Here is a 22860-nt window from a genome sequence, read left to right as displayed (position 1 = left end):
GGGAGGTGGCTGAAGTGTGTGAATCTGACACAAGCGTGTGAGCGCCTACCAGGACCCGTCCTGGCACAAGGGTCAGGAGTCCAGTGAGAGGCAGGGTGAGGGTTCATCCAGCCGTCATGCAGGGGTGTAAGGGGGAAGCCAGGCCTCTGGAAGCACAGAAAAGCTACCTGATTTGACTTTGCAAGCAAGCAAGCTCAGTTGCGTCTGACTCTTTGTGACCCTATGGGCTGTAAGCCCACCCCATCCCTCCGTCCATGGGATTCTCCAGGCAAGAATACTGAAGTGGGTTGCCACTTCTTCCTCCAGGGGATCTTCTTGACTCAGGGATTAAACCCGAGTCTCCTGCGTCTCCTGCATTGCAGGTGGATTCTTTACCGCTGAGTCACCGGGGAAGCCCAATTTGACTCTGAGTCCAGGACCAACCCTTCTCCCTTCATCTCCCAAAGACCATCAGGGCAAAAGCCCTTTATGCTGAAGTAGCACCTCTCCTCGCCTGACCTCACACCTGAGGAAACAGGGGCCAGGGAACCTTGATGTTTTGTCCTGGGTCACACAGCCAGTTGCATGACAGACAGGACAGTTATTTGCATTTTACAAACAAGAGGTGAAGTGGCTCACAGAGCAGACACAGAGCAGGCAAGCGGTGCACCCAGCCTAGACCCAGGGCTGCCTTTGGCCAGAGCCCAGTCCAATGCAGAGTTTCCCTGGTAGCTCAGATGGTAAAGAATCCGCCTGCAATGTAGGAGACCCAGGTTCGATCCTGGAGAAGGGGATCCTCTGGCAGGCAGAGGCGGGGGTCTGGGCCCCTCTTACTGCGCTATTCCTCAGCCTCTCTCTCCAGCACAGAGCCAACTTCCTCATGAAGCAGAGCGGGCTCAGCACCCAGGACACAGGGTCCTTTAGGGGCCCCCAGAAATGTTTTCATTTCTTTTAAAATCAGAAGAAAAATCGAGTATAATAATAATGAATACTTACTAATGCATCAAATCTAGATTACAGTCATCTTTCTACCCATGTGGCTGTAAAATATAATTTAATTTTTTTTTTTTAATGAAGGAAGGGGCCAATGAAGGGGAAGTGGCCGGCAATGGAGAAAGCCACCACGTGGCCCCATGGCAGAAGCCACATTTGTCAGCTACCAAGAACCTGTTCCAGCTGGGGCAAAGCTGGCCACTTCCACCGTGCCACTGTTTGTGAAATGATGATAGAGAAAGGAGGAACAAGAAGAGAGCTGTGAAAAAGAGAGAAGGGAGCTGGGAGAAGACTGGACAAATGAGTGGCAGCCAGACAGAGAGGGGAGTCTGGAAGGGCCGAGCGTTGCTGAGGGAGAAGAGGGCAGAGAGGGAGGGGCAGCAGAAACGGGGAGACAGGGCTGTGTGTGACTGCCCAAGTCTGAACAGATCCCATCAGAGAGAACGGTCAGGACCGAGGGAGGAGCCTGGCACAACCATGGGAGCCTTGAGTGACAAGCCCAGGGGTTTTCCAGGGGCCCTTATTAGGTTCCTGTTTCTGCCGTAACAAATGACCACAAATTCGGTGACTTAAAGCAATAGCGACTTGTCCTCTCATAGTTGAGAAAACCGGAAGTCCAAAATCAAAATTACTGGACCACAGTGGCTAAGACTTCGTGCTCCCCAAGCAGCGGGCCTGGGTTCGATCCGTGGTCAGGGAAATATTAATAGATCGCATATGCTGCAACTAACAGTTTGCACGCTGCAACTAAAGATCCACCTGTCACAATGAAGGTCGAGATCCTGAGTGCAGCAACTAAGGCCTGGCTCAGCCAAATAAATAAATTAATTTTTAAAAAAATCACAGGACCAAAGTCATGATCAGTAGGGCCTTGTTCCCATTGGAGGCTCAAGGAGTGATTCCATCCCTGGCTTCTCCCAGCATCTGGTGTCTGCCAGCATTCCTTGTCTTATAGCCACACACTCCAATTTCTGCTTCTGTGGCTGCACCGCCCTCTCCTCTTCTCCTCTGCCTCTCTCTTCAAAGGACACTGGTGATTACATTTAGGATTCACCTTGATAATCCAGGATAATCTCCCCATCTCAAAATCCTTCCATTTAATTGCATCTGCAAAGACTATCCATGTGCGGTAACATTCACAGGAGCTAAAGATTAGAACCTAATATCTTCGGGGCCCATGGTTCACCTACTACAGGCCCATAGAGTCAACATAGTTTAGTCAGGGCTGCTTCTAGCCAGCCTGTGGGCATGGCCCTCTCCTGTGGCCAGTGGAAAGCACATGGCCTCTCACTTTACAAACCAGCATATCCTGGGAAGGGGGTCCTTCTGCCAGGATCCCTGGAGAGAAGTGAAGCAGGGTGTACAATGGAGGCGGCAGGATATGGGAACGCCACTGGAACTGGCTAGGATAGAATGGAGGAGTTAAGCACCTTGGGGAGGATAAAATGTCTAGAGAGGGCCTCCTCTCGTACTTGGATGCTGACTCTAAATCTGATTTGAATTCTCAACTCATCCCACGTTCACCAGATACTCAGATCGGAGCCAGCCCTTGTCTTCAGGAAGCTCAAAGTCATAACCCCAGAAGCAAGCACTGTGGTCTTCAATGGGCTGTTAGCGCAGGTGACACTTTTCCAGGTGGGGCAATGGAGACCTAGGGATGGGCCGGGGGTGCTCATCTTTACCTGGAGCCAGCTGAGCACAAGGGCTTCACACTTCCTCAGTCCTCTGCCCCCAGCATCTTCCTGTCTGGATTTCGTCATTTTGAGTCTCTTCCTCTTGGCACTTTAAAAGTGAAATAACACCATTTCACCTTCTCTTAGCACAGGAAGCACTTTTCCCAAGTGGGGCCTTTTCTGTGCCTGTAGGGCTGGCCCGTGGGGAACCAGGGCCCTGGACCGTTGGAGTCAGGCAGTGTATTTATTATTCACTCAGTATCTATCAAGTGCTTATTCCACAAGCAGATCTGAGTAAGGCATAGGAATAAATAGCCAGTCTTGCCTTCTCAGCACCAACTGAGGCAAGTGTCCTCCTTAAAATGGAAAAAAAAAAAGCTGCCATGAAATTTCAGAGCATCTTCTAATCTCAATTTTGCCTTTTTCAAGCTGTGTAACTTTAAGCAAATCATTTATAAACTCTAAGAACCTGTTTCCAGATGTGGTGTTTTTTTTTTTTAAGTGTGATACCTAAGAGAACAATTATGCATATGCCTCCAACAATCTTTTTGTTTAGGGGAGGGAGCGGTCCCCTAAGGGCTAACTACGTGCTACCCCTCCAGGTGGGCCCTAGGCCATCAGGGGTCGTCAGTGTCCCTTGCTCCCCACTTCCTCGTGCCCTCCTCAATGCCTTTAAGGTGCTGGCACCCCGGCCCTATCGAGTCAGCTTGCGAAGCACTGGGACCCAGAAGATCGCGAGTGGGGTGAGGCGTGCGAAGCGGCGCTAGGAGAGGTCTCAGGTGTTTTCAGCCACCAGACCCAGAGTCAAGTGCGCAGTCAGGCCGGCTTCAGCCGAGTACCCAGCAGGGAGGGACCCCATCCCCCTCACCCGCGCCTCCCACGCGCGGATTCTGGTCTGGTCCTGCCCCGCCCACTGGGCCCACGCGGCGGGCGGGGCGAGCCGGGGGCCTTTGTGTTCATACCGCCCAATGGGCGGTGGCAGTGGGCGGTGACGCGGGCGGAGCCTGGCCAATGGGTTGCGGCCTGTCAGCGTTGACTGACAGGCGCACACACACACACTCGGCCACGCGCGCGCCGTTCGGCCCCACTCGCGCAGCGCAGTTCAGCGCGGGCCGCATTGTCCGCCTGCCAGCCCGCCTGCCGCCTCTCCGCGCGCGCCCCGGGTCCCCGCGCCGACCGCCTCTCCCCGGATTCCGACGCGGTAAGGGGGGGTGGCGCGCCCGGGCGGCGCGGCGGGCCTCGGAAGCCCCCGGCCTTGTACAGAGCAGCGGCGGAGGCAGGTAACAGCCGGCCGTGGGCCTCTGGCGGGCGGGCGCGCCGGGAGAGGGTGATGGGCCGGCCTCGCCCCCTTCCCTGCGGGTCCCGGGTCGACCTGACCCCGGGGTCATCGTCAGGCCGCACCGGCCAGAACCGAGCTGCCCAGGCCTGGTTCTTCCTCTCCAGCCAAGCTGGGCCAGGCTCCAGCCCCGCCCGGAGCACCCCCCTGGGCCAGTCGAGAAGGGCCAAGCGCCAAGGCCGGCTTGACTCATCGCCGCCGCCGCCGAGCCCCCGCCTCCGGGACTGGCCGCCCCACTGGTCATCCAAAGGGCGCTTGTCTCCGGGCGGGACTTCCCCGGGCCGAACCTCCCCGGGAGGAGGGGAGCGGAGACCCGGCTGTCCAAACCGGCCCAGGCCGGTGCCTGGGTTTTCGTGCCAGTTCGGCAGTTTCCAGGGACTGGCAGTTCTCTGCTTCTGCCGCCGCCTGTCAGAACTCTGGGAATAGGGAGGAGGCCCATTTTGTTCAGTTCTAAAAAAAAAAAAAAAAAAAAAGCAAACAAATAGGGGGAGGGAGTGTTACTTAGAGCAGAGAGGAAGGGACAGGCGCGTGGCTGGTAAAAAAAAAAAAAGAGAGAGAGAGAAAGAAAAATCTCCTGTAGTTTCAGCCAGTAGGGCCTGAAGAGAGAAGAGTTAGCACCTGGAGCGGTTTGCTGGTCCCACGAGGGAATGCGGTGTGAAAATGTCAGGCGGGTCCTCCGCCTGACATTTTCACACCGCATTCCCTAAGTTTGTGAGGAGGGAGGGAAAGGTGGAGTTGAAAAAAGGATGTGGTCAGCTCAAAAGTGGGGCGGGATGTTTTATTTGAGGGTGTCTTAACTGTGTGTGTGTTGCTGGGGGCGGTGTTGATTCTGATATGCAAAAGATTTGAGCTCCTAGAGGCTCACCTCTTGTTTTGTTTTGGAGGACAGAGCTTTGGCCTTTTTTGTGAAACCCAGACTCAGTTTTGTGTTGGCAGGTATCATAAACTGTTTTGTGATAGCAGAACCCTAGGAGGAAGACACCCCTCTAGGAGGGTGTGCACTGCTGTTGGTTTTCAGCAACCCCTCCCCCAGCCCCAACAGACGGACAGACAGACAGATAGACAGACAGACAGACAGACAGACACACACACACACACACACACACCCCTCCATCTACATATTTCTTTATATTCTTGCCAACAGCAGCCTGAGTTCTGTGTAAACACTTTGCTATGTTCCTGCCCCAGGGCAAAAGCTTCATCAACTTTATCAGGGCAGGGTTAAGAGGAGGAGCCTGTGCCTGTGTGGGCTTCTGGAGCTTCCAGGTAGGGAGGGTAGTAGTGGGGGTAGAATTACCTTATAAGGAGTTGAATATAGAACAGGACCCAGGCCAACTTCCTGCTGTGGCTACTACCAGTCGGTCGCTTTACCAACCTCGGCTTAAACCAGGGACGATGCCAGGTGAGCATCCTACCCGTGAGGACACCAGTAAGTCCCAAGACACGAGACTGCTTATATTCTGAAAGAGAACTTTGTAGAATTCTCCAGCTAAACCAGCCAGATCTCCTGGTTTCCATGGTGTGAGCTGGGATGTGTTAGAGCCTATGGCCACAGCGCAACCCAGAGAAGTAGTAATTTAAGTATCAACCAGGAGGGCCTTCCATGGTGGCTCAGTGGTGAAGCATCCACCTGCCAAGGCAGGAGACATGGGTTCTATCCCTGATCCAGAAGATTCCACATGCCACAGGGCAGCTAAGCCCATGCACCACTATAGACCCAGCGCTCTGCAACAAGCGAAGTGACTGCAATGAGAAGCCCATGCAGCCACAGCAACAAAGATGGAGCACAGCTTAAAAAAAAGTATCAACCAGGAATATTAGAAGTGATAACAAGTCACAAATACTACTAGGGTCAAAGTATATCAGTGACTTTGTAACACTTTGTAACACTTTGTAACAAAGGCACCATGTTTAGAGTGCTCACACTGGTTATCAGAGATTCTGAATTGGGGTTTCTAGAGCTGAAAGGTTTATTACTCCCCCTGTGTTGTAGAATGCGGCCTTTTGCCAGGTCTTTTCACCTTGGCCTTGTCCCAGAGCCTTGGTTTCCACCCGCTGTGGTGGCTGGTCTGGCTGGTAGAGGCTGACAGTAATCTTACACAGCTGCTCCACCTACCTATTTTGTTAGTTTGTTAACCAATATTTGTAATGTAACAACTCTGTCCACAGTCTGTTCTGAACATAATTTTTTTTTTTAAGTCGCTTAGTCCTGTTGGACTCTTTGCAACCGCATGGACTATACAGTCCATGGAATTCTCCAGGCCAGAACACTGGAGTGGGTAGCCTTTCCCTTCTCCAGGGGATCTTCCCAACCCAGGGATCAAACCCAGGTCTGCATTGCAGGCGGGGAAGCCCAAGAATACCGGAGTGGGTAGCCTATCCCTTCTCCAGCGGATCTTCCTGACTCAGAAATTGAACTGGGGTCTTCTGCGCTGCAAGCGGATTCTTTACCAACTGAGCTATCAGGGAAGCCCTTTGAACATAACGGAGGCTAAAAAAGACTCTAGTTGGGGACACAACAACACCTTTCTGAAACAACTTGAAAACTTCTTGGTGCAGTTGAAAGACCCAGGCCCCAGCGCAGTGCACACTCTGCCACTGTCACTTACAGCCGGGGTTATTGATCTATGGGCAGGTTACTGATCCTCTCAGTATTCCCAGGTTCCCCCCTGTACAGTGGGAGTGGTGATACCTCCCTTGATCATAAGGATCAGAAATGAATATGTCAGGACCCCCGTACCCAGGAGGCATTTAACAAAGTATTTTATCACCACCATCAGCATCATATCAAGAGGCACTGATGTTACAGGCCAGTAATCACTAATGGGCTAGGCACCCAGGCTCCAGCAGAATGTAGGCGGGGGTTACTGTGGAAAGGTTTTCTGGAGTCAGAGTTTGACTGGGGCTCTGAATCAATGAATACAGCTACAAAGAAAGGAATGCACGTCCCACTTAAGGGAAGCAAGCTAGAACAAGAATGGGCACAGCTCTAGGGACTGGGCAGCCCAGTAAGACAGCTGGACTGGAAAGTCTGTGCAGGGCAGCAGTGATGAGCGGCGTTTGTTTAGCGCCTGTAGCCTGTTTATTTAGCAGGTGCCACAGGCTCCGCCTGGTGTCAGAGGTTGCAGAAGCCCCAGTTCTGGGTCTCGGACCTCAGCATCCAATAATTTGGAAGTCTGGAAATCCTGTGTACCTGCTTTGAAAGAGGCTGGCCGAGTGCAGAAGGCTGCAGGTGGGTGGGGCCGGGATGCTTAATCAACGCCCGGTCTTGCCCACATCTCAGGCTCTTTGGTTGAATGCACAGGGGTGTGTGTTCACTGGGAGGCTGTGTCTTGTCTCTCCTCCCTGCCCCCCGCCCCGGCCTCGGGGAGGGGCTAAAAGCAGCCCCGAGCCTCACCTGGCCTCCTTTCTCTCCCCAGACTCCCTTCAGGGGAAGGGTCCCCCCACCCACCTCATCATGTCTCGACGAAGCCAGCGCCTCACGCGCTACTCCTCCCAGGGTGATGATGATGGCGGCAGCAGCAGCAGCGGAGGGAGCTCGGTGATGGGGAGTCAGAGCACCCTGTTTAAGGACAGTCCTCTCAGGTAGGGGCTCCCCACCACCCCCAGCCCATGTGGGTCCCCCAACCCACCGAGCCAATGTCTTGGGTGGTTCACCGTGCTGCCTCTTCCCGTTGTGACTTCCGTGGGCAGAGACCAGACCTTGCCCATGTCCGGTCAAGGGGACAGCCACACCTCCGAGGATGCCAGAGCCCAGCGCTGTTTCTTCTGTCTAAGCTGGGCTGTCTCATATTCAGAGAACAGGAAGTGGGGAGAGGCAGTTTCAAGCATAAGCCAGGCCGGAAACCCCAAAACTGAGTGCTGGGCTCACAGGAACCCCTTCTGCTGTGGATGGCTGTGCCAGACCCACAGCTGCCTGCCTCACCGTCTGTCCGTCTGTAGGGCCTCAGCAAGGCCAGCAAAGCAGCTGAGGACATGAACAAGTCCAAGCGCACCAGGGATGTGAGCTAAGGCAGGCATCCCCCCATCGCATCCTGCCCCCTGGCAGGCGTAAGGCCGGGATAACAGCCCCCGGAGGCTTTGAGTAGCTCTCCGAGGCCAGGTCGGCTTTGTCTGGGTTTTCAGTGGGTGGCAGAAACGACTAATCCATCAGGAAGCATGAAAGAACACTGGGGCTTTGAAGTTCGAGACCTGGATTTGAATCCCGACTCCCTCACTGATCTTACCTAACTGCTTGTGAGATTTAGAGATAATGGGAGCACAGAAAGTACCTGCTTTGCCTGGCAGACAGTCAGCAGAGGGGGGTTGTTAGTTGCCTAGCAACACGGCTACCCACCCGCCCCCCACCTCCCCACGCCACTCACCGTAGGAGGGCAGAGCGTTCCAGGCCGGCTCACCTGCCTGCTCCCGCCTCTCCCCTGCCGGCTGACCTCCCACAGGACCGTGAAGAGGAAATCCAGCAGCTCCAAGCGCCTCTCCCCAGCGCCGCAGCTGGGCCCCTCCTCGGACACGCACACCTCCTACTACAGCGAGTCCGTGGTCAGGGAGTCCTACATCGGCAGCCCTCGGGCCGCGTCCATCGCCGCCTCCCTCACCAGGAACGCCCTCCTCGACGACCCCTACTGGAGTGAGTATCCGCAACCCTCCTCCGAGGCCTTGGCTTCCTCTGGAGATTTATGGTTCAAAATCCGCCACCCCCCGCAGAAGGTTTCCTAACCACTGCTGGGCCAGAAGACAGGCGCCCCACTTTTGGAAATCCTTGGAAGAGCAGCCAGGTGTCTGAACTTCCAGGTCCTTTTAGATGATGAAGTAGCCACGTGTCCGCTCCAGACTTAGGAGACAGAGGGGGCGGGTCCTAGTCCACCCTTCCTTGGACTCAAGGGAGCTTGGGAGGGGCTCAGAGTAGATTCCATCTGCCCATCAGAGATGCTTCTCAGGGTATCCCCAGGAACACCGCCTCCCTCCTTGGAGCATCTGCCCCAGGAGAACCCTGAGTTCTTCCCTCCCCAGGTGAGGACCTGCGGGTGAGGAGAAGGAGAGGCACGGGTGGCACCGACAGCAGCAAGGTCAACGGGCTCCCGGAGAACAAGCTCTCCGAGGACTTCCTTGGGTCCTCCTCGGGCTACTCCTCTGAGGATGACTACGTAGGTAGGCAACGTCCCCTTTCCCCAGGCTCGGGAAGACACTCCGCCAGGTTCCCGGGCTGCTGGGAAGCTGGGGAGGATGCCCTGACAGCTTAGGAGAGCACCCGTGTCCAGCTGGGCATTGCTGCTGGGCCACCGTGGTACCCGAGCCAGGCTAGGGGTGGTCCTGGACATGCCGGGCTGTGATGGCCAGGCCCCACCAAGCCCTGAGCAGCCTGTGACCAGTCCCCTTGTTCTGATGTTTCCAGCAAATGTTAAGCGTGAGCCTTCACACACAGGAGGTGCTGATTCCTTAGTCCAGTTCTGAGTGGTTTGAGGGACTGCTGGTAAGCAGAGGGAAGCAGACAGAAGTTCGAGGGAAATAAAACGTTGGGAACCGAGCATGTCACTCCAACGGCGTTTCCTGACCTGTCTCCTGCCAGCCTGAGTCACTGGGGACATGAAGGAGACTGACATACCGTCTCAGCTCACAGGCTAGAGGAGCAGACAGTGGCGGTCTTCCATATTCCAGGGCTCTTATGAGGGAGGACAGTGGTTAGGACTCTGTGCTTCCACTGCAGTGGATGTGGGTTCCACCCCTGGTTGGGGAAGTTAAGATCCCACAGGCCGCGTGGTGCAGCCAAAAAAAAAAAAAAAAAGTAAAAATGTTAAAATGAAAGCATGAAGACAACTGAGCTGTTCTCTCTCCCCCCTGACCCCCGCCACCCCACAGGCTACTCGGAGACAGACCACAGGGGCTCAGGGTCACAGCTGCGGAATGCTGTCTCCCGGGCGGGCTCTTTTCTCTGGATGGTGGTCACCTCTCCAGGTGGGTGCACACTGCTCTGTGCACGATCGTTTCTGTTTTCTCCGGCAGTTACTTTCGCCCATCTTTCTGCGGTTGGGCATCCAACTCTGTTACGGAGACTGTAGTGCCACCGGGAAAAGCTTGTTCCAGAATAATCGCTGGGAGCCGGGAGCCACAGGAGCACCCTTGCTTGGAAGTGGGATGGAGGGCGTTGGCAGCAGGGGCAGGCGGGTGGGACGATGGGGACTGGGAGGCATGGGACAGCACAGAGGTGCACTGGCCATCAGGGTTGGGGTCGGGGCAGGAGGACCTCAGGTAAAGACCCGCGAGTCAATGGTTCAGGGTGGCACTTGGGCTCCACGGGCCCTTTTCCAGGCCGGCTCTTCGGGCTCCTCTACTGGTGGATCGGCACCACCTGGTACCGCCTGACCACAGCCGCCTCCCTCCTTGACGTCTTCGTTTTAACCAGGTGAGCGAAATTGACAAGGAATCAGAAGGTCCTGGGCAGGGGGGTGGCCAGTAAAGCATCTAAACCTGTACGCAATCGTTTCTCTGAAGGGTTTTCCCCAGTATTTGCTGCTTGTATTAGAGAGCATGGAATGGATGCCCAAAGCTCGGCTCTGCCTGACAGAGGGTGGGACGCAGGGTCAGGCTTTGCCCCTTGAATTAATAGCTCGTCAGGGGGCATTCCGGAACACAGGTTCTTGTTTCTTCTCGGGTGCTTCCTGCTGAACACCAGCCCAGCCACTTCGGAGTCTCAGACAAGCTTGGCCTTACTCCCACGGCCAGGCCTTAGGCTCTAGCTGGCAAGTGGTATTTCCCAGCATCAAGGGCGTGGTGTCCTTGGCCCCCAGTGTTTCCATGTTGTGTTCAGAAGCCATGAACGGGTGTGGCCTGAGGATGCTGTGGGTCTGTTCCCCAAGTCCCTTACCCAGCAGAGCCAGATTTTGGGAGCTGGCCCTTGGGCAGAGGAAGGAAGACTGAACCAGGAGGTTAGCGGGGTCCCTCTGGCCCTAAACCTGGTTGGAGTGGGCAGCCAAATATGCTGAAAAGAGGAGCAAGGGTGAATTCATGTCACCAAAAAAGGCTCCTCATTTTTCTAAAAGAAATACTGTCTAAGGAGTTAACTTTTCTTTTCTTCTATATTTGCTTGCTTTGCAGATCTCTGTGTATAAGAGTTTTAGGTTATTTAAGGACCCCAGGATTTATTTTTAATAACATCAGTATAATTCAGAGTCAGAATTGTCCCCATCACTCCCAGCTCTGCAGGGAAAGCTCTCAGCAGCCAGTCTGGCCCTGGCAAGATGCAAGGCTTGAGGGTATCCCCCCACCGACTGTAGCTCAGCACTCTAGGGCCTCCCTAAGGGCACCCAGAGGCCCTAGAGGCCTCTTGACCCCTCCGCCTGCCCTCTCTCCCCTCCTGTGGTCCAGACGCTTCTCATCCCTGAAGACGTTCCTGTGGTTCCTCTTGCTGCTGCTGCTTCTGACTGGCCTGACCTATGGTGAGCTGTCCACTGTCACCGGGAAGGGAGGACTCTCCTTGTGGAGACGGGGCTGGTGAGCCAGAGGGGCAGGCAGAGTCTGCACCGAGGGTGGCGCTGAGCAGAAATCTGAAAACTGGAGGGATACTGAAAAGCTACAGTAAGCGCAAAGACAAGGCGGGGTTGGATCAAGCCTGGGCAACATCCTGTCTGGCTCTCCTGGGCCCTCTGGTGATCAGCAGGTGGAAGGGGCAATGCCCCAGCCTGCCGATCTGGTCGTTGGTTTGGTGGCTCTGTGGGACGGCCTGGCATGTCTAGAGCATGCTTGGAGGCCATGGGGCCAGAAGATGCCCTGTTACAGGAGTGCTGGGGTAAAAGACAGGGACTCTGACACTGTTATTAGCAGTCATTTTCCTTCCGTTCCAAATCAGGACGTAGTGTGGGTGAGTGAATTCTTACTCCATCAAGGCTTCAGCTGTCTTTAAGATCAAAACCATGAAGTAGGAAAGAGAAGTAAGAGCACTTTTTTGCACCAAGATACTAAATTACGTTTCGTTTGCAAGATGCTCCACCTTGTGCTGATCTCTATCATTGAACTTTCACATTTTTTTACAGTTATAATCGTTACACTTTCTTATGAGCGTCCCCTGTGGCCCCCAGGCTCAAAGTTACCAGTTTATAACTAAAGACCATGCTTTATTATTATTATTTTTTTAGAGTTGGTTTTTTAGCATCTACTGAAGTTGTATTTCTTTAATTCATACCAAAGTAGGACATCTTTCCAAGTGTTGATTCCCTTGCTGTTATAAGAACAGCGTGTTCCTATTCAGTGGAAACTGGGTATCACTCTTAAAACAATAACAATGACTTTGTGATCCTATAGCATTATGTTTGGGAAGCACATTCCCTCGTGCTATCTGTTTCACCATCCCCACACGGGGTTGGCGGAGACAAGGTCATCACAGCCTCACGAGGAGATGCACACAGAAAGTCTGAAAGGCCGAGGGGTGGAGTGGCCAGCTCAGGGAGGGCAGTGAGCGAAGGCCTGGCCGGAGGGTCTGACTTAAAGCCCGATGGTCACGTACTTCCCGTTGCACCTGCTCGAGGCCAACAATCGTGTGGCAAGTGTGGCATCATACCAGGCTGGAGACCCCGCAGCCAGTGTGACTTCTCCAGGTGCTGTCACTGCCACGCACACATGTACATGCCCACACATGCACGTGCGTAGCTCAGGAGTAAATACAGGTGGCCCCGAAAGCAATACGTCTTTGTGTGGCAGCTGAGTGCTCTGTTCTGGGGCCACAGGCAGCCTCTCTGAGCGGGTGGATTCTGTTCCAGTGATGGCGCAACTATGGCCACCCATTGGAGTCACTTGGGGAGCTTTTAAAACTCATTGCAGAGGGATCTGCCCAGGCCAGCGAGCTCACTCCCTGGCAGGTGGGGCCAGACGCTGTTGGAGAAGCTCCCTGGGTGATTCTGCCGTACAGCCTGAGAAGCACCTTCAGGGCCTCTGGGTTCCATCCCTGGACAGTCCTCAGCTTCCAGCGATTTCCTGCAAGCCTTGCCGTCTATGGAAAGATTAGGATTCCTGAGGGGATGTGAAATGCTTATAGTCTGTGATCATCAGGTGCAGGTTGCTGCCTCAGTGGGGGAACCTCCATCTCTCCTACCTCGGCAGGAGCAAGGCTCCCATGAGTGAGACAGGCTAGTGATGAGCACAGCTGCCGTGTGCCTCCTCGCTGGGCCCCGACCCCGGTAACTACCCTCTCCTCTGTGTGCAGGAGCCTGGTACTTCTACCCCTTCGGGCTGCAGACGCTCCACCCCACTGTGGTCTCCTGGTGGGCCTCGAAAGGGAGCAGTGGGCAGCGTGAGGTGTGGGAGTCCAGAGACTCATCCCCACACTTCCAGGTGAGCGTCTTAGGGTCGCAGCACCGCCCCCACCCCCCCCACCGCCCACCGTCGGCCTGCATTTGCCATTGCATTCCTTGCCCTCCCTCCTCACACACTCCTAGCCGAAAAGATGCTGCCTGTCTCCCAGGACACCTTCCTGTCTCTACTGTTCGTGGTGCAGGGGCTGGGGAGGAAGTTCTGCCTGCACTTAAATGTGACTCAGACCTGTCCTAAAGTTAGTTTCCATCCTAAGAAGCACAGAAAACAAAAGGAAAAGAAATCAGACAAATTGTCTGCTTTCTTCCTTTTTAATACAGTATCACAAATATTTACTGAGTACCTTCTGGGTGTCAGGTAACATCCTGGTCCGTTACCTACTACTACCAAAATCAGGGCCTTAAGATTACCAGTACTGGAGGGTCACCTGCAGCGGTTCAGTGGTTAAGACTCCGCTCTTCCACTGCAAGGGACATGGTATTGATCCTTGGCCAGGGAATTAAGATCCCGCAAGCGGCACAGTGTGGCCAAAAAGAAAAGTGCCAGCATTGGACTAGCTCGTGAATCCGCAGGTCCTCTGGGTAGCTTTTCTGGTCTGAGAAAGGACAGCTGATCTTGGCTAGGCCCCCTCGACTAGAGCATCCACAGCGGACTGGTGGGTCAGCAGGGGCACCTGGTCTAGGCCTGGCCTGGCCGGGCTGTACCTTCAATGTCCGGCTAGCTAGCCTGGGCTTGCTCTCACAGCAACTGGACAGGGTTCCAGGAGGGTGGAGTCAGGCCAGACTTCAAGGACTAGATTCACTTCTGCCACATTCTGTTGGCCAGATTCAAGGAGAGGGAAAGAGACTCCACCTCTCATGGGAGCACCTGGGAAGCCACATTGCAGAGGGTACAGGTGTGAGGAGGAGGGCAGGATAGTGGTCATTTTTTGGATCCTGTCAGAGGCTAAAGATGGATCGGGTCCAGACCATGCCCTCAAGAGGCCTGGGGTCAAGGGTGGGAGGGGTGATGCATGCACAGACAACAGCAGTGTGTGTGTACAGGTCCTGGGCTCTGTGATGAAGATGTAAAACTCTTTGTCCTCTAATTACTGTTATGTGAACTTTGCTTGCATCCTGCTGAATTTAACTTGGCATCGCATTTTTAACCATTTATTTTAGTGGATAGTACTTTACTGACCGTGATGTTATTATTTCACAAAATAATGTGTTGTGGCACCTTTAACTTTTTTTTAATCACTAGTAAAGACAATTCAGTTTCAGGGCCAGCTTTTCTGTAAAATGGGGGAAGTAAAGGATGAACCTATCTTTATATTTATTTTCATCTGCGTTTAAAAAATAGTTGCCTATGAAGGGTTGGTGGTGAGGGCCCTGGGTGAATGGAGCAGAGGTTAGGACCTTGACTTTGCTACTTGCTTTTTGAGTCATGCAAATACCGCCTAGTTTAAAAATAGAATTTTTGAAAGTTAGAAGCCCAACCTCTGTTCCCAGTAGGCTCCTGCCTTTTAATCGAGCTGGCAGGCTGTGTGTTCCTGGGACTCCCTTCCATTTCTTTTTAGGAAGCTCTGTTGTCACGAGTCCCTCACCTCTGTGGCTTTCCCCCCTCCCCACCCTTCCAGGCCGAGCAGCGCATTCTGTCCCAGGTACACTCGCTGGAGCGGCGCCTGGACACTCTTGCTGCTGAGTTCTCATCCAGCTGGCAGAAGGAGGCCATGCGGCTGGAGCGCCTGGAGCTGCAGCAGGGGGCTGGCGGGCAGGGAGGCGGAGGCGGCGGCCTGAGCCACGAGGACACTCTGGTGCTCCTGGAGGGGTTGGTGAGCCGCCGCGAGGCTGCCCTGAAGGAAGACCTCCGCAGGGACACTGCTGCTCGGATCCAGGTGGGCGACAGGAGCTGAGGGGCCGTACAACCCTCTGTGTGGGTGACACCCTGGGTGTGTGGGGTGGAGGGGGCGAGGCCCCGCACTCCCTGACATGAGGGAGCCCACAGTGTCAGGGTCAGACAGCTGTGCCACTTGGCAGTTACCTTCTCTAAGCCTTACTTTCCTCCTCTTTGCGATGGAGGCTCTCCTGTCTGCCCCGTCCCTGGTCTTGAGAACAAGAGGCTGTGGTGCACATGACACGGTGCCCGTGTGGGTGCCACAAACCATGCAGGTGTGCAGTTAAGATGAGAGGAGTCTTGCATGTTTCCAGGAAGGCACTGTAGCAGAAAGGCCAGGGCTGAAGTTTGCAATCAAATAGGCCTGGTTTGAATTCCAGTTACACCACTTAGTGGTTTTAAGTGGCCCTCTGAGCACGGCTCAGTAGCGTTCTCAGCCTCTCTCCTATACCTGATAGGAAGAGCTGGTCGCCCTGAGAGCAGAGCATCAGCAGGACTCAGAAGACCTTTTCAAGAAGATTGTCCAGGCCTCCCAGGTTTGTGAGCTTGGGGCTTGATCCAGTTCATCATCTCTTCTTGGGCTGGAACACCTTGACCCCAGAGGGTCTGCTTAGACATAGAATGGGGAGAAGGATGTGTAGTCTCCTGACTTCTGCTTGAACTGAATCCCCCTGGAGTGGAACACTCTGTGAAGACGCCCTGGGAGTGTGCCAGAGGATAGGAAGGGCTACTTTCAAGTGGCCTGTTGTGCCCGGTATAACATGCTGAATGAATGAGTGAATGGCTGAGTGCCTGAGCGCAATAGTTATGGGGTGAGACTCACATCAGGACATCAACTGGGAGGCCAGTTTGACATTTGCTAGAACAGCCAGCCAGGAGGCCCTGGGGTGGGGATGTGGTTAAGCAGAGACCCCAAAAGGAACAGATCCTGCTCTGGGAGACTGATTGCTGTGAGCCTGACAGTCCTTGAATTGGTGTCTTCTTCCTGCTTATAGGAATCTGAGGCTCGACTCCAGCAGCTGAAGTCAGAGTGGCAAAGGTAATGGGCGCTGCTGTCTGTCCTAGGCTTGCTCATCTCCAGCCTCTCCATTCCCACCTCCAGACAGGAGTAGGGGGCAGAAACCCAGAGCAGAGTTCTGTGTCCCAGGCTGAGAAGGAGATGGCAGAAACCTGGCTCAGGACCATCTGCTCAGAGCCTATCCTCGAGGGGCAGTGGCGGTTGGGGTAGGGGATCGTGGGTACTGCCGGAAAATCAGAATTCCTGGGTTCATTTATAGATGCACCATCTTTCCTGTGCAGCCTTGTGCTGGCTGCCTTTCTGTGCCCCAGATGACAGTACTGGTGGAGGATGTGAGAGCTGAGGCAGCGAATTCTGGATCTGGGCTTAGGAGCGAAGCAGAATAATAACTAGCTCCTTGGGATATGCAGGCCAAGCGTAGGCACCAGAGCTGTTCTACAGCCTCAGTTTAGAACCTCCGAAAGCAGGCCTTGCACTCATGTATGTCAGGTGCCAACTAGGGGATCCTCTCGTTTGCCTCAGCATAGCCTTACCCCTCACTGGAGACCCACAGCTTATTCTTCTGTTTGGGAGTAGGATGACCCAGGAGTCCTTCAAGGAGAACGCCATGAAGGAGCTGGGGCGGCTGGAGGGTCAGCTGGCAGGGCTGCGGCAGGAGCTGGCAGCCCTGACCCTGAAGCAGAGCTCGGTGGAGGACCAGGTGGGGCTGTTGCCCCAGCAGCTCCAGGCCGTGCGGGATGACGTGAGTTGGAACCCTCTGGGTTCCCCGGGAATACCCCTCCTCTGCACCGGTCCTGGGAGCCTGCGAGGCAGAGTGCCTCCTGCCCCTGCTCTGGGCACAGATGCTGGCTTTCTTTGATGGAAGTTCTTCCTGTTTTCTCACTGATAATACGGAGGGTTGTTCCTCTTTCCCCGCTGTGGCCTGAGCAGGCAGGCACGTGCCAGCCCTCCCCTCGCTGGAATGAGTACAGAGGGGCCTGTACTCACTGCCTGGCCTCTTGACCCAAGCCAGGCGCTGCCCCCAACCCCCCACTCCAGTCCGGCTGGGCCCTGGTGGAAGCTTCCACCTTCCCAGTGAGCCTCCCAGAGTGAGACCGTTTTGGTCCCTAGGTGGAGTCTCAGCTCCCTGCCTGGGTCAGTCAGTTCCTTCTTCGAGGTGGGGGAACCCACACTGGGCTCATTCAGCGAGAGGAGATGGAAGCGCAGCTGCGGGAGCTGGAGAGCAAGATCCTCGCCCACATGGCCGAGATGCAGGGCAAGTCGGCGAGGGAGGCCGTGGCCAGCCTGGGGCTGACGCTGCAGAGGGAAGGTGTGATTGGGGTGACCGAGGAGGTGAGGACTCTGTTCCTGGACCCCCCACAATGACTGATCTACCCCCCACACACACTGCTCTCCTCCTGGGAGCCATAGAACTGCACGGTCCCACCCCGCCAGCTCCCTGGCAGGTTCCAGGACCTAAGTGACATGCAGGAGCCTCCGATGTTTGCTTTGGGGCTGGTGTGAGGGGGCAGGGGTACGCCTGGGGAAGTACCACACGTGTCTGGACATCAGGGTGGCGCAGGCAGCAGAGGGCTGTCTGCGGGTCCCTGGCCCCTCAGAGTGGGGCACAGAGGTGGACGAGTTGGCTTCCCCATCTCAGCTGCTCTGGGCGCCTGTGTTTTAGCAGGTGCACCGTATCGTAAACCAGGCTCTGAAGCGCTACAGCGAGGACCGCATCGGGATGGTGGACTACGCTCTGGAGTCGGGAGGTGTGTCTAGCTTGCCTCCCTTAGCTGGGCCCCCCTTGCCCCACACTGCAGGCCCCCTGGCATGTGCTGGGGCAGCCGTGGTGCTAAGCAAGCAGGGCTTGAAGTCAGCAGAAATCAGAACCCAGAACTCATCACAAAGGCGAGCAACTGTGGGAGAGGGCAGGATATACTGAGGGTAATCCTTCACCAGGGCGGGCTGATGCTTACTGCTGCTCTGTGGTCTGGGTCAGATGGAAAGACCTGTCCTGAGGGAACAGGCAGGTTCCCTTGGCTGGCAAGCTAAGGAGCCCACTGCCGGGGTCTCTCTCCCCTGCTAGTGTCCAGCCCCCGGCACCCCGCCCCCAGCGCCCACCCTTGGCGCCCGGGCGCCGGCCCCCAGCACCCAGCCTGCTTCTCTTTCTGGTCTCAGGGGCCAGTGTCATCAGCACTCGATGTTCGGAGACCTACGAGACCAAGACGGCCCTCCTCAGCCTCTTCGGCATCCCCCTGTGGTACCACTCCCAGTCTCCCCGAGTCATTCTCCAGGTGGGGCCCTGAGCACCCCGTGTCACCTCCGTGGCTGTCCCACCCTGGGTCATAAAGAGCTGCGCTCAGGGCAGGCTGTCTTCGCCACCTGCTGCACGCTGACCTGTCTTTTTCCCCTCCAGCCAGATGTGCACCCGGGCAACTGCTGGGCCTTCCAGGGGCCCCAGGGCTTTGCTGTGGTTCGCCTTTCTGCCCGCATCCGCCCCAGTGCTGTCACCTTAGAGCACGTGCCCAAATCCTTGTCGCCCAACAGCACCATCTCCAGTGCCCCCAAGGACTTTGCCATCTTTGTGAGTATCCCTCCTGGGAGCTGGGGGTCTCTATTGAGGATATAGCTGGGGTCCTTCTTCAGCTGGGGGGCAGGGCATAGATGTGGAAGACAGTGCCAAGGTGGGAAATGGCACTTCGGTGTCAGCTGCCTCAGGCCACAGAGGAAAAAAGCGGGAGGCCTAAGATGTTAAGCGACTTGTCACAGATCACACAGCAGCCCTGCGTCCAGAGCGCAGGACCCCTGTAGTCCCCAAGGAGGCCAGCCCCTGCCCTGCCAGATGGCAGGGGACCAGGGGGAGCCAGGAGGGAAGGCCTTCCTCCCTGGGGGCCCGTGGCTAAGGGCAGGGGCCTCCCTCCATCCTCAGGGGTTCGACGAGGACCTGCAGCAGGAAGGGACGCTCCTTGGCCAGTTCACCTACGACCAGGACGGGGAGCCCATTCAGACGTTTTATTTTCAGGTATGGAACTCCGGGTCTGCTCACAGAGGTGTGGCATACTTACTTTCCCATCCATTCATCAGGTGTTTTCTGAGTACTTACCCTGTGCCAGGCACTGGGGGTCCCAAGTGAGAAGCCACAGCCCAGCCCACCCACAGCTTGAGATACGAAACAGAGAAAACTGTCCGAGTGGCGTGGGGCGGGGCCCTTCCAGGGATGGTGTTGGGGAACCTGTGAGGGCAGGTGTCTTGAGTGAGGCTGTGGCCTGGCAGGGTGTCACACGGCACAGCCTGGCTGGGCCCCAGAGAGGGGCCTCTTGCCTCAACCTGAGTGGGCATCGGTCTCCTAGGCCCTTGTCAGAAACAGCTTCCCAGTCTCCAGCCCAGGTGACCTGAGAGCCACCCCAGAGGAGTCCAAGTGTGGAAACTGGGTGAGGTGGAGGAGGGACCAAGGCGGGAAGAGAGGCAGGCCTGGCTGCCAGGCCAGAGAATTTCAGCTCTCAGCCGAAAACGAGCGTACAGAGGCTTGATGGGAACTTGACAAAAAAAAAAAACAAAAACACACTCTGCTTAATTCATGGTGAAGGAATCCTTTTTCAACATCAGCATGTATCAGACTTTCCTCAAAGGTGGTCCTGCTCATGGTCAAAAGGAGCCCCTGGGAGTTTTTCCCAGTTCAGGATGCATTGTGCTCGTGTTCAGTTGTAACGTCGTATTTCTGTGGCCGTGGGTGCCTCATGCAGCCTTCACGTGTGTTCCCAGCCCCTATAGGACCTCGGAAGCCTCTGGGGCTTCTTGGCCCACCAGCTGGAAACTCTTCCAGGGCCTGAAGACGGGATTTTTGAAGTCTGGTTTCTCTGCAGAGGCCTGAGGGAGGGGGTATCTGGCCCTGGGTGTGGCCGTCTCCCCTCCAGTCTGAATTCTTAGCCCCTCCTTTTCTCTGCAGGATCCTAAAATGGCCACATACCAGGTGGTGGAGCTGCGCATCCTGACTAACTGGGGCCACCCCGAGTACACCTGCATCTACCGCTTCAGGGTGCACGGGGAGCCTGCCCACTAGGCCTTCTCTGTGCTGCTGCCGGCCATGCCCCCTCTCTGGGGTTAGGTGCACAGCACCTCCCCGACTCCCCGCACACGCTTGAAGCGCACTGACTTCCAGAAGCAAGAAAGGAGCCCTGGCGCAGTGGAGATGAAAGAACACGCGGGCTTTTCCTGTGCAACGGGCGGCTCGAGTGGTCAGCAGGCCCCCTTCTCTCTCTTCCTTCTTTGCTCTCCACGTGCCAAGCACTGGGCGTCTTCTCCCTCTTGGAAGGGTGTATATATGTAGCATGTCATGGGGAACTGAGGCGGGGAGAGCGGGGTGATGCCCGTGGTCCAGCAAAAGTGGACCAGACCTGCCTGCCCCTGGCCCGTGTGGAGGGACTGACACCTCGGGAGCTGCGCAGATGAAGCAGGTGCCAAAGCTGTGGGTGAGACAGGCTAGGGCCTGGGGCAGCTGGGCCATGCCCCCTCCCTCGGCGAGGGGGGTGCTCAGGGTGCAGGTCGGGACTGGTCCCCAGGCACGAAGCTCCTCGGAGAGGGTGGCTGGGCCCCTCCAGACACCAGTGCCATCAGCCGAGGCTCACAGCATTCCTGAAGGGCTTCTGCACACTGCTGGACCTGGGTCAGGGTGGGCCAGGGCCTCTTGTACCCTGGAGGGCCTGGCTCCTGGGAGCCTACAGGAGCCCCTCTGCTGGGGACAGCAGTTGTCTTCTCTCTCTTGACGCTGGGCCCAGGGCCCGCTCTGCTCCCCTCTCCGGCTCGGGCCCACCTGTTCCCCAGAGCAAGCTTGCCACGTTCCCCCAGGGTGTAGGTGTGCAGACCTGTCTTCTGGGGGCAGCCAGCAGTGTTCACGGAGCTCCCTGGGCTCTCGTGGTGGCCCAGTGACACGATGAGAGTGACATCCAGGGTGTCACCGGGGTGGGGTGGGGTGCAGACTGTCGGCCCTGCCCCACCCCATCAGGCCCCTGATCCTAAGCCATCCCTGGGGCTCATTCAGCTCTTGCTTCATTGTTTCTATTCTGACTCATTTTCTATGGGGAGCAGTCACGGGTGGGGGTGGGGGGGTGGTTAAGGAGGGGGTGCTGAGGTGGGAGCTTTTGGACCCGGCAGGCCCTGCTCTATTGTGTAAATATGTTTCAAGGTCTTGTTTTTTTAACTGAGAAGCTAAGGGCTTGATGTCTAGCCCCGTTCTGTGGGGCCTTGGGTAAATTCAGTCCCTTGTAACCTGGCTGCCGAGAGGGGCCTGGGGCACTGACTGGGTTCTTGCTCTGCAGTTCACTCCGGCCTGTGGGGAGGGTGCAGGAAGGGCTACTGCAAAGGGGGGTGCCCTTGGAAGAGCTCCTCGAGGTTGGGGCTGGAACAAGGCGAGGCCCCACAGGCCCCCTGTGCTGCCCAGCGCCGGCCCCTGCCGCCAGGCCACCCCAGCGCCGGCCCCTGCCGCCAGGCCGCCGGGTTTTGTTTGTGCTCTCCTGTCACAATGCTGCACTGTTGGTTCTTAATTTTTTTAATCTCCAGATCCTAATTTATGCCTATGCAAAAAATAAATTATGCCCAGGGTTAATGGAGTGTGTGGTGTGGTTTTTATCTGGCCATTGCGTGGGACTCTGCTCTTGGGAAAAAGAAAGGCTTCTTAACCAAAACAATGTCCCAAAGGCTTACCTCCTAAGCTTTAGAAACCCAGGCTTCTCAGCTGTGATAGGAGATGGGACCTGAGGCTGGCCCTGTTCTGGTGACTCCTGGGTTTGAGAAAGGGAGATGGCTTTATTGGCCATCACTGATGTCCACTGGGAAGCAGGAGGCTTGCCCTGCATCTCTCAGTGGAGCAGTAGGAGTGACCCACTTGACTCTGAGCTTGTCTATGCCAGTGTCGCAATCCCCCTCCACAGGAGTTAGACCCTTGTCCCTGTGTTGGAATGGGACGAGGTGGGTCCCCTGAAGAGTCAAACTCTTGCCAGTTCCAGGGAGCAGGTCCTGGCCCTTCCTTGCATGTATTTCCCCAGATTCTGTGCCTCCAATGAGCAGCTCCAGGTGCCCGAGGTGGTTCCCCATCTGGACTCAACACACGCCTCATCCTGACCATGGCACCGGGCTCAGGGCTGGGCCCCATCACAGCTGAGAAAATAAAGGCAGGGACATGTCAGCAGGGAGGAGCTGGAGGTGAACTGCTGTGGGAGAGGGTGTCCGGTGGGACACACAGCCAGGCCTGATGCTTTGGGCCAGCTACTCAAGCCCTCAGCTCTCCACCAGGACAGAGCCAGTCCCAGGACGCACGGCTCAGCAGCCGCTTACTTCATCACCTCCTGTCTCACTTAACGCCTGCACTGTATTTACCACCATTTTTCAACAAAGGCCACATCCCTAAGCAGCACCAGTACACAGTCTCTGGAACTGACCACATACAATCAGAGCTCAGGGCCTCTGCTCATGCCCTCTGGGGCCTGTCTGTACAAGTGCAGATCTGACGAGTCCTTCATGGTACAACCTGCCAGGGATGGTTCCCCATCTGGACTCAACATACGCCTCATCCTGACCATGGGACCTGGCCATCTTCTCCATGGTCTGTCTCATGACCCCAGTCAAACCTGCTCTTCCCTGCACCATGGCATGTTGCTGTTACCTTATTCTGGTGCTGGGGAAGTCAGAGGGTCAGAACAGCAGGCCTGGAT

General features: G+C 55.9%; 1 protein-coding gene across 4 annotated transcripts; it reads left to right on the top strand.

Annotated features, from left to right (window-relative positions):
- The first annotated feature begins 3688 nt into the window (after positions 1–3688).
- SUN2 (Sad1 and UNC84 domain containing 2) lies at positions 3689–21755 on the top strand. Of its 4 annotated transcripts, none has more exons than XM_020896441.2 (18): positions 3689–3846; positions 7401–7566; positions 8421–8608; positions 8992–9129; positions 9838–9933; positions 10288–10381; positions 11344–11414; positions 13175–13302; positions 14900–15157; positions 15615–15692; positions 16152–16195; positions 16751–16916; positions 17285–17506; positions 17838–17922; positions 18332–18447; positions 18570–18737; positions 19083–19175; positions 20100–21755. In XM_020896441.2, exons 2-18 carry the CDS (start codon positions 7439–7441, stop codon positions 20211–20213), a joined length of 2187 nt encoding a protein of 728 aa, XP_020752100.2. In that variant the 5' UTR covers positions 3689–3846; positions 7401–7438; the 3' UTR covers positions 20214–21755. The 4 variants fall into 4 exon arrangements, with proteins under 4 accessions (XP_020752100.2, XP_070309436.1, XP_020752101.2 ...); XM_070453335.1 differs by having other exon boundaries at positions 3689–3921; XM_020896442.2 differs by having other exon boundaries at positions 3841–3925.
- The last annotated feature ends 1105 nt before the right edge of the window (positions 21756–22860 follow it).

Source organism: Odocoileus virginianus, chromosome 23, assembly GCF_023699985.2.
Source record: "Odocoileus virginianus isolate 20LAN1187 ecotype Illinois chromosome 23, Ovbor_1.2, whole genome shotgun sequence".
Lineage (NCBI taxonomy): Eukaryota > Metazoa > Chordata > Mammalia > Artiodactyla > Cervidae > Odocoileus > Odocoileus virginianus.
This window is presented reverse-complemented; position numbering and strand designations above follow the sequence as displayed.